The 12,985-nt window shown below is 45.3% G+C and overlaps 1 protein-coding gene across 2 annotated transcripts in view; it reads left to right on the forward strand.

Moving 5' to 3' along the window:
* Positions 1–12,985, forward strand: part of LOC143974694 (beta-1,4-galactosyltransferase 1-like) — a 336,266-nt gene that overhangs the window by 140,916 nt on the left and 182,365 nt on the right. For both annotated transcript variants that reach the window (XM_077476323.1, XM_077476324.1), the window contains exon 3: positions 11,829–12,061. In XM_077476323.1, coding sequence (XP_077332449.1) covers positions 11,829–12,061 — 233 coding nt within the window. The remainder of the gene's footprint in view (positions 1–11,828; positions 12,062–12,985) is intronic.

Genomic DNA, 12,985 nt, shown 5'->3' on the forward strand with positions numbered 1-12,985 from the left:
ACCCATGCCATGACAATACATTACAGCCACAAGCAGTTTTAACCACTTCAATATAAGGCACTTTCACCCCCTTTTTTCCCAGACCATTTTTCAGCTTTTAGTGCTCTCGCACTTTCAATGACAATTGCGCGGTCATGCTACACTCTACCCAAATGAAATTTTTATCATTTTGTTCTCACAAATACCGCTTTATTTTGGGGGTATTTATTCACTACTCCGTTTTTTATTTTTTTTGCGATATAAGCGAAAGGAGAGCAGATTTTGAAAAACAATATTTTCTTCTTTCTATCTTAAAGGAAATCCAATAAAATCTAATTTTATCAATAAATTTAAGCCAAAATGTATTCTGCTACATGTTTTTGGTAAAACAATTCTGTCAAGTGTATAATAATTGGTTTGTGAGATCACGGACATATGTACGCAAATGACCATGTACAGATGTGTGCAGGTGAACACTAACATCGTGGGATTAGGAGGGCCAATCACAGAGCCCTCCTGCCAATCGGAGATGTGCCCTGTACGGGTGACGCAAGCGCATCAGGATCTCGCCGGGGAAGTAAACGTGATCTCCATCCTTCTGAAGGACGTTCCTAAACGTCCACTCAGGAGAGAGTGCCCACCCAGCCGTATATTATATATATATATATATATATACACACACACACATTGACCAGGTAGGTGGGAAGTGGTTAATTTACTTTTTTCCTTTAGAAATGTCATTTTGCTGTAGTATTGTTCTCAACACAGGAAAACTGTGTCAATTTACAGCCATACCATAGACACCCCCCCAGGCATGATATTTAAAGGAATACCGTATATACTCGAGTATAGGCCGACCCGAATATAAGCCGAGGCCCCCAATTTACCCCCAAAAAAACTGGCAAACTTATTGACTCGTGTATAAGCCGAGGGTGAGACATGCCTGTCCATCCCTGTGTGTGTTTCCGTCCATCCCTGTGTGTCCGTCCATCCCTGTGTGTCCGTCCATCCCTGTGTGTCCGTCCATCCATCCCTGTGTGTGTGTGTGTCCATCCATCCATCCATCCCTGTGTGTGTGTGTCTCCATCCATCCATCCATCCATCCCTGTGTGTGTGTGTCTCCATCCATCCATCCATCCATCCCTGTGTGTGTGTGTGTCTCCATCCATCCATCCATCCATCCCTGTGTGTGTCTCCATCCATCCATCCATCCCTGTGTGTGTGTGTGTGTGTGTGTGTGTGTGTGTGTCCAGCCTACCTTTGTCCCGAGCCTCCGTCCCGTGCCTTGCCTCCTTGCCTCCGTCCCGTGCCGTGACTTGCCTCCTTGCATCCGTCCCGTGTCGTGCCGTGCCTTGCCGCCGCCGTCCCGTCCCGTCCCGTGCCGTGCCTTCCCTTGCCTCCGTCCCGTGCCCTCTTCGTCGGCGGCCATTGTAAAGTTCAAAAGCTGCGCCGCCGCCTTCGCCTGTGATAGGCGGAACACTGAATTTCCCAGCAGCCTGTGTTCCGCCTATCACAGACGTCGTATCATCCTCGTCCGTAGTACGAGGATGATACGATGTCCGTGATAGGCGGAACACAGGCTGCTGGGAAATTCAGTGTTCCGCCTATCACAGGCGAAGGCGGAGCCGGAGGCGCGGCTTTTGAATAGAATGGCCGCTGTCTGTCTGCTCGACACGCTGATCGAGCGGGCAGACAGCGATGACTCGAGTATAAGCCGAGGGGGGCACTTTCAGCCTCAAAAAAGAGGCTGAAAATCTCGGCTTATACTCGAGTATATACGGTATTTCATTTTTATTGTTTCACTTTAAGCATTAATAAAATCACTGCTCCCAAAAAAATGGCAGTTTTTAAAACTTTTTTTTTTTGCATTGATACATGTCCCCTGGGGCAGGACCCGGGTCCCCAAACACTTTTTATGATAATAACTGGCATATAAGCCTTTAAAATCAGCACTTTTGATTTTTCATGTTCGCGTCCCATAGACTTTAACGGTGTTCACATGTTCGAAAACATTTTTTACCTGTTCGCAAGTTCTGTTGCAAACCGAGGGGGTGTTCGGCTCATCCCTAATTACCGATTTAACTCGCAAATTTGCTGTCATGCTCCTTGGAGAATTATCAATACTTCAAATTGTGAGGTGTATGTTATTCTGGACCATATCCATGAAAACACATCAGGCAAACTCCAAAAAAACACCTACAGTGGCCCTGCATCCTGGCAGTTCCGCCCTCACTCACTGTGCAGGCAGCGGAGAGATTACATCATCTCTCTGCTACCTGATTCAGACTGAGACACAGGAAGTGACAATCCCCATTCCCCAAGGGTTGCAGGTGACGTGGCAAGTGCACAATCTGCAATGGGTGGCAGGTGACATGGCAAATGGACAATTTGCAACGTGTGGCAAGTGACAATCCACAACGTGTGGCAGGTGACGTGGCAAGTGATAATCTGCAACTTGTGGCAGGTGACATGGCAAGTGACAATCTGCATCTGGTGACAGGCGACGGGGGCAAGTGACACACTCGGGACTCCCACTGATTCTGCATTGTGGTGAGTTGAACTATTTAATTTTCTATAACTATTTAATAATACAAATAATGTGTTTCAATCATCCTGATGCCATAACAACCATGGTACTGTGATGAATGATGAGCCAACATCAGCCATTGCCCTGATAAGTTGCCCAGAAAAAAACTTGTTTTCCTGCAGTGCCCCTCCTGAGACTAGACTCTTGATCTGCCCCTGGGTTAGGGTGAGGTGGGGGGGGGGGCATACACAACATTTTGCTATGGAGCCCTGTGATTTCTAGTTACGCCACTGGCTGTGTGTTGAGTTATTTTGAGGGGACAGCAAATTTACACTGTTATACAAGCTGTAAACTCACTACTTTACATTTTAGCAAAGTGTCATTTCTTCAGGGTTGTCACATGAAAATATATAATAAAACATTTACAAAAATGTGAGGGATGTATTCACTTTTATGGGATACTGTAAAAAATAATACAAATAAAGAAACATGTTTCACTGGAGTATGAAAATAATTTGGTTTATATTAACATTGGGGATGGGCTGAACAACACCCTGTTCGGTCCGCACCAGAACTTTCGATTATCGGGAAAGTTCAGTACCGAATAAGGAACCTCATTGAAAGCTTATATGCAAGTAATTATGGGGGTCTGGGTACTGCCCTGGGGGATATGTATCAAAGAAAAAAAGTTTGTAAGAAATTGAATTTTTAAATGTATCAAAAAGAAAAATAAATACCGCGCTAAACCTAAGGGCCGGTTCACACAGCGAGCCGCGGCGAGGCGTCTCCGACTTACCTCGCCGCGACTTGCGGGGAGCTCAGCGGCGACTTGCAGAGGACTTCTGCATAGAAGTCAATGCAAGTCGCCCCCGAAGTCGCCCCGAAGTAGTACAGGAACCTTTTTTCTGAGTCGGAGCGACTCGAGTCGCTCCTCTCAGAACGGTTCCATAGTACTGAATGGGGGCGACTTGCGGGAGCGAGGCGAGGCGAGCCGTGTCGCCTCGCCTCGCGTCGCAGTGTGAACCGGCCCTAAATCTACACTAGTACAACTAAAAATCGCTGCACATAAACACAATAAGATAACAAAAGGAAAATGTCGCGCACATACTGTGACATTGGGGTGATTAGCTCAATTGGTAGATGCATTTTTTAGTCCACATCAGTCAGGCGTGTATGGTTAAGGGCCTGGTAGCCCACGTTTATTAGAAGAAAACAAAATATTAGTCCATCCAGTAATCCCACGCAGGGGTCCAAGCTTAAATTAAATACAGCAAAATCAGAACGAAAATGTTAGCCCACCTGGCTACTCTTCAGCAGTACTGCTGCTATAGGTACTTGCCCCGTCCAACAAACTGCTTGGACGCACACAGCTTCCACCCCTTCGACACACAGCACACGGCTCCTTGGACGCACACAGCTTCAAGTCCTTCACACAGCTTTGGACATGCACAGCTTCAAGCAGCAAGCTGCTCACACACCACCATCCTACACAAATCCCCTCGTTATATGGGCTGTGTGCAGCTGGGCACACACCCTGCTCGCTAGCCTCAAGACCCGGACACAGGGTTGGAGATCCTGTCCCACCCATAACTCTCAGGGATCTCCAAACTACAGAATCCCATCTGGAGCTAGCAAAACCTGGAGAAAACTGACAGAGCAGTTTTCTCCATTTAAACTCTACACTCTGTAGTCCTGCAGTCCGCAGATATGCAAACTCTGTGTCTCCTTTACCTCTAATTTCATAGGGACAGAGCCTCGCTCTGTCACAATACATAAATACTATAAATAAATTAAATATAAACACCTATGAGTGATTAATTAATTGATTGCAATAATAGTGAGAAAAGTTGATCTACCCCTCTAATAAATGAAACATAATATAATTTATAAAAAGAATTATAAATAACAAGTGTTAATAATGAAATTCGAAAAATCCCAGTGAAGTGATAAAAAAGTCCAATAAATTAAAAATAGTCCAGTGAGAACTTAATAAATACCTAAATTGATAAAAAATAAAAATTCATAAGAATTCATAAAAAAATAAAAAATATTAAGTTAATAGTAGCAATAAAAATAATTTTTTTAAAAATATATATTAGTGATAATAAAAAAAATGGTGGTAATAATGAGTTTAATAATAATGTAAAAATAAATAAAAAATAAAAAGTGTTCAATCTTCTGTGCAACCAAAAAACACCAAGGATCGTGACCACCACCACACAAAACATGCGCTTACCAAAAGGCAAGCGGTTTCATGCCCATAGTCAATTTCCACACCTCCTCAGACCTTGATCACAGTAGGCTCCCTTATTAAATAAAACAGGCCGGGACCATCAACAGCAGCACGTAAAGCAGAAAGGCAGTACTCGGAATCCCAGGGAAATGGAAAGAAGACTCACCATAGCATAATTCCATATAACAAATTTAATAAAAGTTAAGAAATACACTTACATAGAAAGCAGTAAAAATCCCATAAAAAATGCCGGCCGGCATGCAGTCACCCGTCCAACCTACGCTGTATCGCGATGACGTCAGCACGTCTGCCACCTGACATACGTTTCGTCGTAAAAAACATATTCGTGGGGAATTTATTTATTTATAGTATTGTCAGGTCACCTTGAGGCGAGGTGACGATGCACACCGTAGGGATCAGGAGTGCACCGCAAGGTTGTGGATCCTACGGCTGACTGCTGCGGACGGGAGACAGGTCCCACTGGGATTAGAGTGTAAGATTCCCTGGGGCGCGGAGTCTAAGAGCCAGCAGGTGTTCACCAGAGCCTCGAGTGGTGAGGATGGACTTGGCTGCAACTGGCTCCAGGTCGCGACCCCCAGGGTCCCCCAGCTCGCACCCACAGTAGGCAACAGGAGGATAGGGATGGTGAGGGACAAAGCCAAGGTCGGGCCACAAGCAGACAGGAATAGTCAGGGACACGCCAAAAGGTCAGGATCACAGGCAAACGGGGATAGTCAAAGACACGCCAAAGTCAGTAACGGAACAACAGAAGAGCACACGGCAGGTAACAGGAAGCTAAACACACAAAGGAATACACAATGGTTGATCAGCACTGTTGGCTTGCAGTGCACAGGTTAATATAAGGTTCCCTGATAGGGCCTGGGGTGGAGCCATGCTTAGAGGAGAGGTTATAAAAACCACCAGGTGGAAGTGGCTGGCCTCTTAGTCTGAACACATGAGGGGAGGTAAGCAAACAGGAAGATCACTGCATAACCATGACAAGTATTTATGTATGTTTACGGCTTTTTCCTTTTGTTATCTAATTTTTAAATGTGCAGTGATTTATTTATGCTTAAAGTGAAAGTATTGTGACAGAGCGAGGCTCTGTCCCTATGAAATTAGAGGTAAAGGAGAGACAGAGTTTGCATATCTGCGGACTGCAGGACTACAGAGTGTAGAGTTTAAATGGAGAAAACTGCTCTGTCAGTTTTCTCCAGGTTTTGCTAGCTCCAGATGGGATTCTGTAGTTTGGAGATCCCTGAGAGTTATGGGTGGGACGGGATCTCCAACCCTGTGTCCGGGTCTTGAGGCTAGCGAGCAGGGTGTGTGCCCAGCTGCACACAGCCCATATAACGAGGGGATTTGTGTAGGATGGTGGTGTGTGAGCAGCTTGCTGCTTGAAGCTGTGCACGTCCAAAGCTGTGTGCTGGACTTGAAGCTGTGTGCGTCCAAGGAGCCGTGTGCTGTGTGTCGAAGGGTTGGAAGCTGTGTGCGTCCAAGCAGTTTGTTGGACGGGGCAAGTACCTATAGCAGCAGTACTGCTGAAGAGTAGCCAGGTGGGCTAGCATTTTCGTTCTGATTTTGCTGTATTTAATTTAAGCTTGGACCCCTGCGTGGGATTACTGGATGGACTAATATTTTGTTTTCTTCTAATAAACGTGGGCTACCAGGCCCTTAACCATACACGCCTGACTGATGTGGACTAAAAAATGCATCTACCAATTGAGCTAATCACCCCAATGTCACAGTATACAAATTAAAAATTACTTTCACTATAGTGCCTGCGTGGTCCCCTTAGTCCACTTGTAAAGTAGCACATCTGTACTGTGTATAAAAGCTGCTGCAGCAATAATTGCATTTATAAAGCCCAAAAAATGACATTTTCGGGCTTGGGGAGACAGTCTGTATGATGAGGCCACAATGTAGTTCACTGGGACGAGATTAGAGATTTATTTATTGTACATCATGGGACACAGCGACGGAGTAGTAACTATATGGATATACAGGCACCTTCCGGTGATAGACACTGGCACATCCAATTCAGGAAGTTCACTCCCTATATAACCCCTCCTCCTACCAGGAGTACCTCCATTTTTACGCCAGTGTCTAAGGTGTTGGTCACAAGTGAAGATGTGCTCTGAAGAGCTCTGCTGGAGGTATCCTTGGGATTTCAACAGATGTTGCTGCTCCCCTTACATACCCCCCCACGGGGGGTGCGGAGGTCCCTGTTTCCTCCTGCTCTGCGTCATTGTTGGGTTCTGCCTCCCTCCACCCCTTGTGATTGGTCTGCAGGACCCGAAGGCCGCCTGCGTTTTAAAATTCAAACGAAAGGGGGGGCAGGTGTACGGTGGAGGGGGCAGGGCCCAGGCAAATGCAGGGTGGAGACTTTATTCAAGAGCAGTCTCTCCTCAGCTGGATAGCGAGGAGGAGCAAGCTGGCGGATCACTCGGGACACAGGAGTGGTGAGGCATGTAAGGGCTGCAAATGGGCATTACCAATAGAGGAAAGGACATTTTTCCCAGTGCTAGGCTGAACTTTTATTAGCGGCATTATACTATCAGACTATTGTTCAGTGATTGGTGCATTTAAGTAGTACCTCTGCTTTGTGCTTAGAACTATGCCTGCCAAAAAGGACATCACAAAAACCTAAAAAAGGTACCTAAAACTTCACTCCTAGGCGCTTGGAACTCCACACTGTCATCTTCTCCTGAAATACCAGAAGTGGCAAGCTAGGAAGAGTCATTGGAACCAATTGGTGGTGCAGCTGCTTCTCACAGCTCAGCCCCTGTATATGTGACTGAAGATGCCTTTTCCTCCGCCCTGTTGGGGCTAGAGGGAAGATTAGCATCTTTAATCGCATACTCCATCCAAAGGGCTAGGAAGCATGATAGACAGATCTATCATATTTTAGTATTTAGAATTATCTCAGTGAGCGCTGCTCTTCAGCGTGTGTAGAAAAGTATTGTCTGGCACTTTGTACTATTCCAGTATTTTGGAAAGCAAAGAGAGTCTGCCAATAGTGCTCCATTAAAACACATAGGGGCTGATTTACAAACGGTTTGCAACATGAGTTGCGGCGCACTCCGATGGCTGTTTTCGTATTCACAAAGCATTTGCGCCAGTAACACAGCACAATTCCCCATTTACTATTAACATGCCTGCGCATGGCAGGCGGCGATTGGTGCGCCGCTATAGACATGGCGCACGCATTATTCAACTCAGAATTAATAGAAGCTGGAAGTGATAATTTTATGGGGGTGATGTGGGTGATATGAGGAAGTATAGTTGTAACTGTCCAAGTAACAAATATGCCCAAAATAGAATGGGAAAGTTACTTTCTCTGAGCAAGCCTGCTGCGCCTGCAAATACACTTGGAACTGCGCGAGGTCAATTTATGCACTGCGCATGCGCAAGCGGCATTTGCACACATTCAAGTGCTTTGGTTTACTGCGCTGGCAAAATCTTAGTAAATGTCAAGCCACGTAGATTCATTTGCATAAGTTGAACAGGCGCACCTCTCAACTCGACTTTTTTTTTTTTTGCGCTGGCTCACTTCTGTTTTTTTTTTAAGGCTATTTGCACACAGGTTATGTTAGCGCTAAGAGAAAAAAAATGAAGAAAGGAAAAAAGGCATGAGGCCCTTCAGGTCTGGTATGGATATTAAGGGGAACCCCACGACAAAAAAAATGGCATGGGGCCCCCCTCAAAACCATACCAAACCCTTCAGGTCTAGCATGGATTTTAAGGGAAACCCCACGCCATTTTCTTTGGCCCCTCAAAATCCATACCAGACCCTTATCCGAGCATGCAACTTGGCAGGCCACAGGAAAAGAGGGGGAGGAGAGAGCGCCCCCCTCTCCTTAACCGTACCTGCCCTCAACATTGGGAAGATGCTTTGGGGTACCCCCCAAAGCACCTTGTCTCCATGTTGATGAGGACAAGGGCCTCATCCCCACAACCCTGGCCGGTGGTTGTGGGGTCTGCTGGCAGGGGGCTTATCAGAATCTGGAAGCGGACCCCCAGATCCCGGCCTCCCCCCGTGTGACCAAAAAAGTGTCAAAAGTGTTAGTGTTAAAAATGACAAGAGACAGTTTTTGACAATTCCTTTATTAAAGTCTTCTTTCATCTTCTTTCTTCTGGTCTTCTTCCTTCTTCTTTCCTTCATCCTTCGGTTTCTTCCTCCACCTTCCTCTGATCCTCTTCTTCGTGCTTCGGTGTTCTCGTCCGGTATCTTCCTCCATGGCGTCCCTTCTTCCCTGCTTCCTTCTCGGCCCGCTCCGCGCAATGGGAGGCTCCCGCTGGGTGATGCTTCTCTTCTTCTGACACTTCTTATATAACGGAGGGCGGGGCCACCTGGTGACCCCGCCCCCTCTGACACACGGTTCCGTTATATAAGCATCATAAGAGAAGCGTCACACAGCGGGAGCCTCTCATTGCGCGGAGCGGCCAGAGAACCAAGAAGAGACGCCATGGAGGAAGATGCAGGACTAGAACACCGGAGGAAGAAGAGGATCAGATGAAGAAGAAAATGGAGGAAGAAACCGAAGGATGAAGAATGGAAGAAAAGAAGACCAGAAGAAAGAAGATGAAAGAATACTTTAATAAAGGAATTGTCCAAGACCGTCTCCTGTCATTTTTAACACTTTTTTGTCACTTTTTTGATGAAATGGTAGGGGTACTTTTGTACCCCCTTACCATTTCACACGGGGGAGGGCGGGATCTGGGGGTCCCCTTGTTTAAAGGGGGCTTCCAGATTCCGAAAAGCCCCCCACCCGCAGACCCCCACAACCCTGTGTGGGGATGAGGCCCTTGTCCTTATCAACATGGGGACAAGGTGCTTTGAGGAGCTACCTCAAAGCACCCTCCCAATGTTGAGAGAATGTGGCCTGGTACGGTTCAGGAGGGGGGAACTCTCTCGTCCTCCCCTCTTTTCCTGCAGCCTGTCAGATTGCGTGCTCTGATAAGGGTCTGGTATGGATTTTGAGGGGGACCCCCACGCCATTTTTTTGGGCGTGGGGTTTCCCTTAATATCCATACCAGACCCAAAGGGCCTGGTATGCTCTTGAAGGGGAACCCATACCGTTTTTTTTTACATTAAAGTCGTGTTGTAAGTCGCGCTGTGATTCACACTCAAGTCGTGTCCAAGTTGCCTCCCAAAGTCGTGCTGGAAGTCATGTTGCCCCTGTGTGAATGAATGGACTGTTATGATACAAGTTCAATAGACACAGATTGTTATTGTTAGGCCGCGTACACATGGGCGGATTGTCTGCCCAACTAAGTTCGTCAGACAATCCGACAGACAGTCCGCTCAAAATTTGAATGAACGGACTTGACCACACACGATGAGCAGACAGTCCGCTTAAAGCGTGCGTGATGACGTGTACAGCGCGTACGACGGGACTAGAAAAACGACGTCCTATACACTGCAATGCAACCTTCGGCCGTGTAAATCTTTTCTGAGCATGCGCCATACTTAGTCCGTCCAACTTGCCTACACACGAGCGGACTGTCCGCTGAAACCAAGTTTGGACGGACAAAACCAAGTTTGAACGGACAAAATTACGGAAATTCCGTAAGACTTTGTTCGTCAGACAGTCCGCTGAAAAAGTCCGCTGAAGCCCACACACGAGCGGATTGTCCGCTGAAACACGGTTCAGCGGACTAAGTTGGACAGACAATCCGCCCGTGTGTACGCGGCCTAAGTCATGTCGAATCTCCTATCTGTATCAAACTGTGTTAAAACGAAAATGAAAATAAAGCATTTATTTATGTCGGATCTTTTGTTTTTCGGATTCTGTGCTTTCATTATCGTTTGTCAAAACGATAACGAAAATACCTGAAATTCGGACGAAAATGCATTCGGACGAAAACGGATGCACATGTCTATTGAGCTTTTCCAAACATTGGCAGAAAATAATTGTCACTGATTGCTATTTGTTTTTTGGTGTATAAGCCTAGGTTCACACTACGGGTTAGAAATCGTGCAAATTCAGCTGATTTTATACCCGCCTGTCAGTCTGACTTCGGGAGCGATTTCAGAGAAATCTGTGCGGGTCCCTGCACAGATGTCCATACAAATCAGAATTTCCAATCAGAACTTTTTCCGACCAAAAAAATAGAGAACCTGCTCTCAATCTTTTGCTGGCTGGAATTTTGCCAGCAAAAGTCAGATGGAGCATGCACACGGTCAGAATTTCTGACCAAAAGCTCAGATCCGACTTTTGCTGGCAGAATTTCTGATCATGTGTATGGGGCTTTAGAATGCACTGTACAGCACGCAGTGCATTGTGAGTCACTCGACGGGTGAACGTCCCACCAATCGACCCGCAAATTTGGGTGTGCGCTGAAAGGGCGAACAGGCAATGTTCAGGTCGAACTTTTACTTGGCATGAACTGTTCACCCAACTCTGCTGCCTGGACTTTGAGGGCTCTGAACTTGGAAGTTCTCAGAGCAGAGCACTCTAAAATCTCTAATTTCTATAAAAATTTGGAAAGTGATCTCAGTTATGCCGCGTACACACGGTCTGTATTTCCTACAACAAATGTTCGATGGGAGCTTGTCGGAAATTCCAACCATGTGTAGGCTCCATTTCCGTCTGAATTTCCGACAAACAAAATTTAAGATCTGGATCTCAAATTTTCCGACAACAAAATCCGTTGTCGGAAATTCCAATTATGTGTACACAATTCGGACGCACAAAATTCCACGCATACTTGAAATGAAGCAGAAAAGCCGCACTGGCTATGGAACTTAATTTTTCTCGGCTCGTTGTACGTCACCGCGTTCTTTACGTTTGGAATTTCCAACAACATTTGTGTGACCGTGTGTATGAAATAAAAGTTTGAGCCAAGATCCTTCGGAAAAAAATCCAGTTTTGTTGTTGGAAAATCCTATTGTGTGTACAGGGCATTAGACCTTTTTTATACCCTGCTGAGACCAGGATTGCAGGCACCAGCCAGGCCCTAGGCACTTGTTTATGTCATGTTATGGGTGATTTGGCTCTGATTCTCAGATATTAAATGGAACATTGCAGGATATAATAATCTACTCTAAGACTAACTTAAGTGTTTTTCTCCATCGTTTTACAGGTCCTATATTAATTAATCTGGAGGAGGACATGTCATTTTTACATACCATTTCAGAAAATCCAAATGTGCAGTTTGGAGGAAAAGCGATACCTCAGCTTTGTAAGGCTCTGCAGAAAATTGCCATAATTATTCCATATCGTAACCGGGAACCCCATCTTAAAACGTGGCTGCATTACATGCATCCATTTCTACAAAAGCAGCAAGGAGAATATGGGGTATATGTGGTGGAACAGGTAACATTCATTTTTGCTTTATCTATACAAATGCCCTGATTTACTGAAAAGGAATGCAAGATGAAGAGAAGTAAAACTAAGTCTACTTTAATAACTAATATAACACTATACTATACTAATAAGTAGCAGTTACACATGTTTAATTACTACTGCATGCCACACGAGTATATCATAAGGAGCTATTTATTTCTGTATCTGTCTGTACCTTCCTGCATCTTTTAGCCACCAATTGCATAACCTATTTATTGATTCTAGCAATTTTGGTAGTGTGTTTGAGCTACTAAAAAAATGCCATGTAGCGCTAGCCTTGCAAACAACCACTATTAACCTCATATTAGAATTTAGTTGTTGATAATATAGATAAATGAATAGTAAAGTAATGCAATGCAAAGTTCAGAAGTACAGAAAATAATTTATTTATACTATTTAAAAAGAACACAGTATATACTATAACTTGTAGTTTGGCATCAATAAATAAGTGTAGCGCCCCCCTGGGGGCAGGGTGTGACCTCCAGAGGCAGTGAGTGAGCTAGTATTTACCCCAGGGCTGAGTCCATGGCTATAATGTGTAATTTGAAACAGAAATTAGGCACCAGTCACTTTTGATATTTTTAAAGCTTTAATGCAGGACCTGGAAGAAGTTAGTAGGAGAGAGGATTAGGGGTCTCCGATACCAGTTGAAGATCACTTACAGACCCCTTGGATCCATAAAAGAACAGCTTGACAGTACCAGAACCTTTAAGCCAACCCAGTGATACTGCAAACAGGTTTTAGATGTAGGCGGGTCCTCCAAACGAGTCACCAGGCCCTGCTGAGAGCCTTTATTCTGGCTCTATCCAGCAATGGTCCTCCCTGTATCTTCTCAGCTTGGCTTAGCTTCTTCCATACAGGCAAAACAGCCTAAGGACCACCTCACGATTTTTA

This window comes from Lithobates pipiens, unplaced genomic scaffold (genome assembly GCF_037356315.1).
Source record: "Lithobates pipiens isolate NorthernLeopardFrog02 unplaced genomic scaffold, aLitPip1_a1.2 Scaffold_13, whole genome shotgun sequence".
In the NCBI taxonomy this organism is placed as follows: Eukaryota; Metazoa; Chordata; class Amphibia; order Anura; family Ranidae; genus Lithobates; species Lithobates pipiens.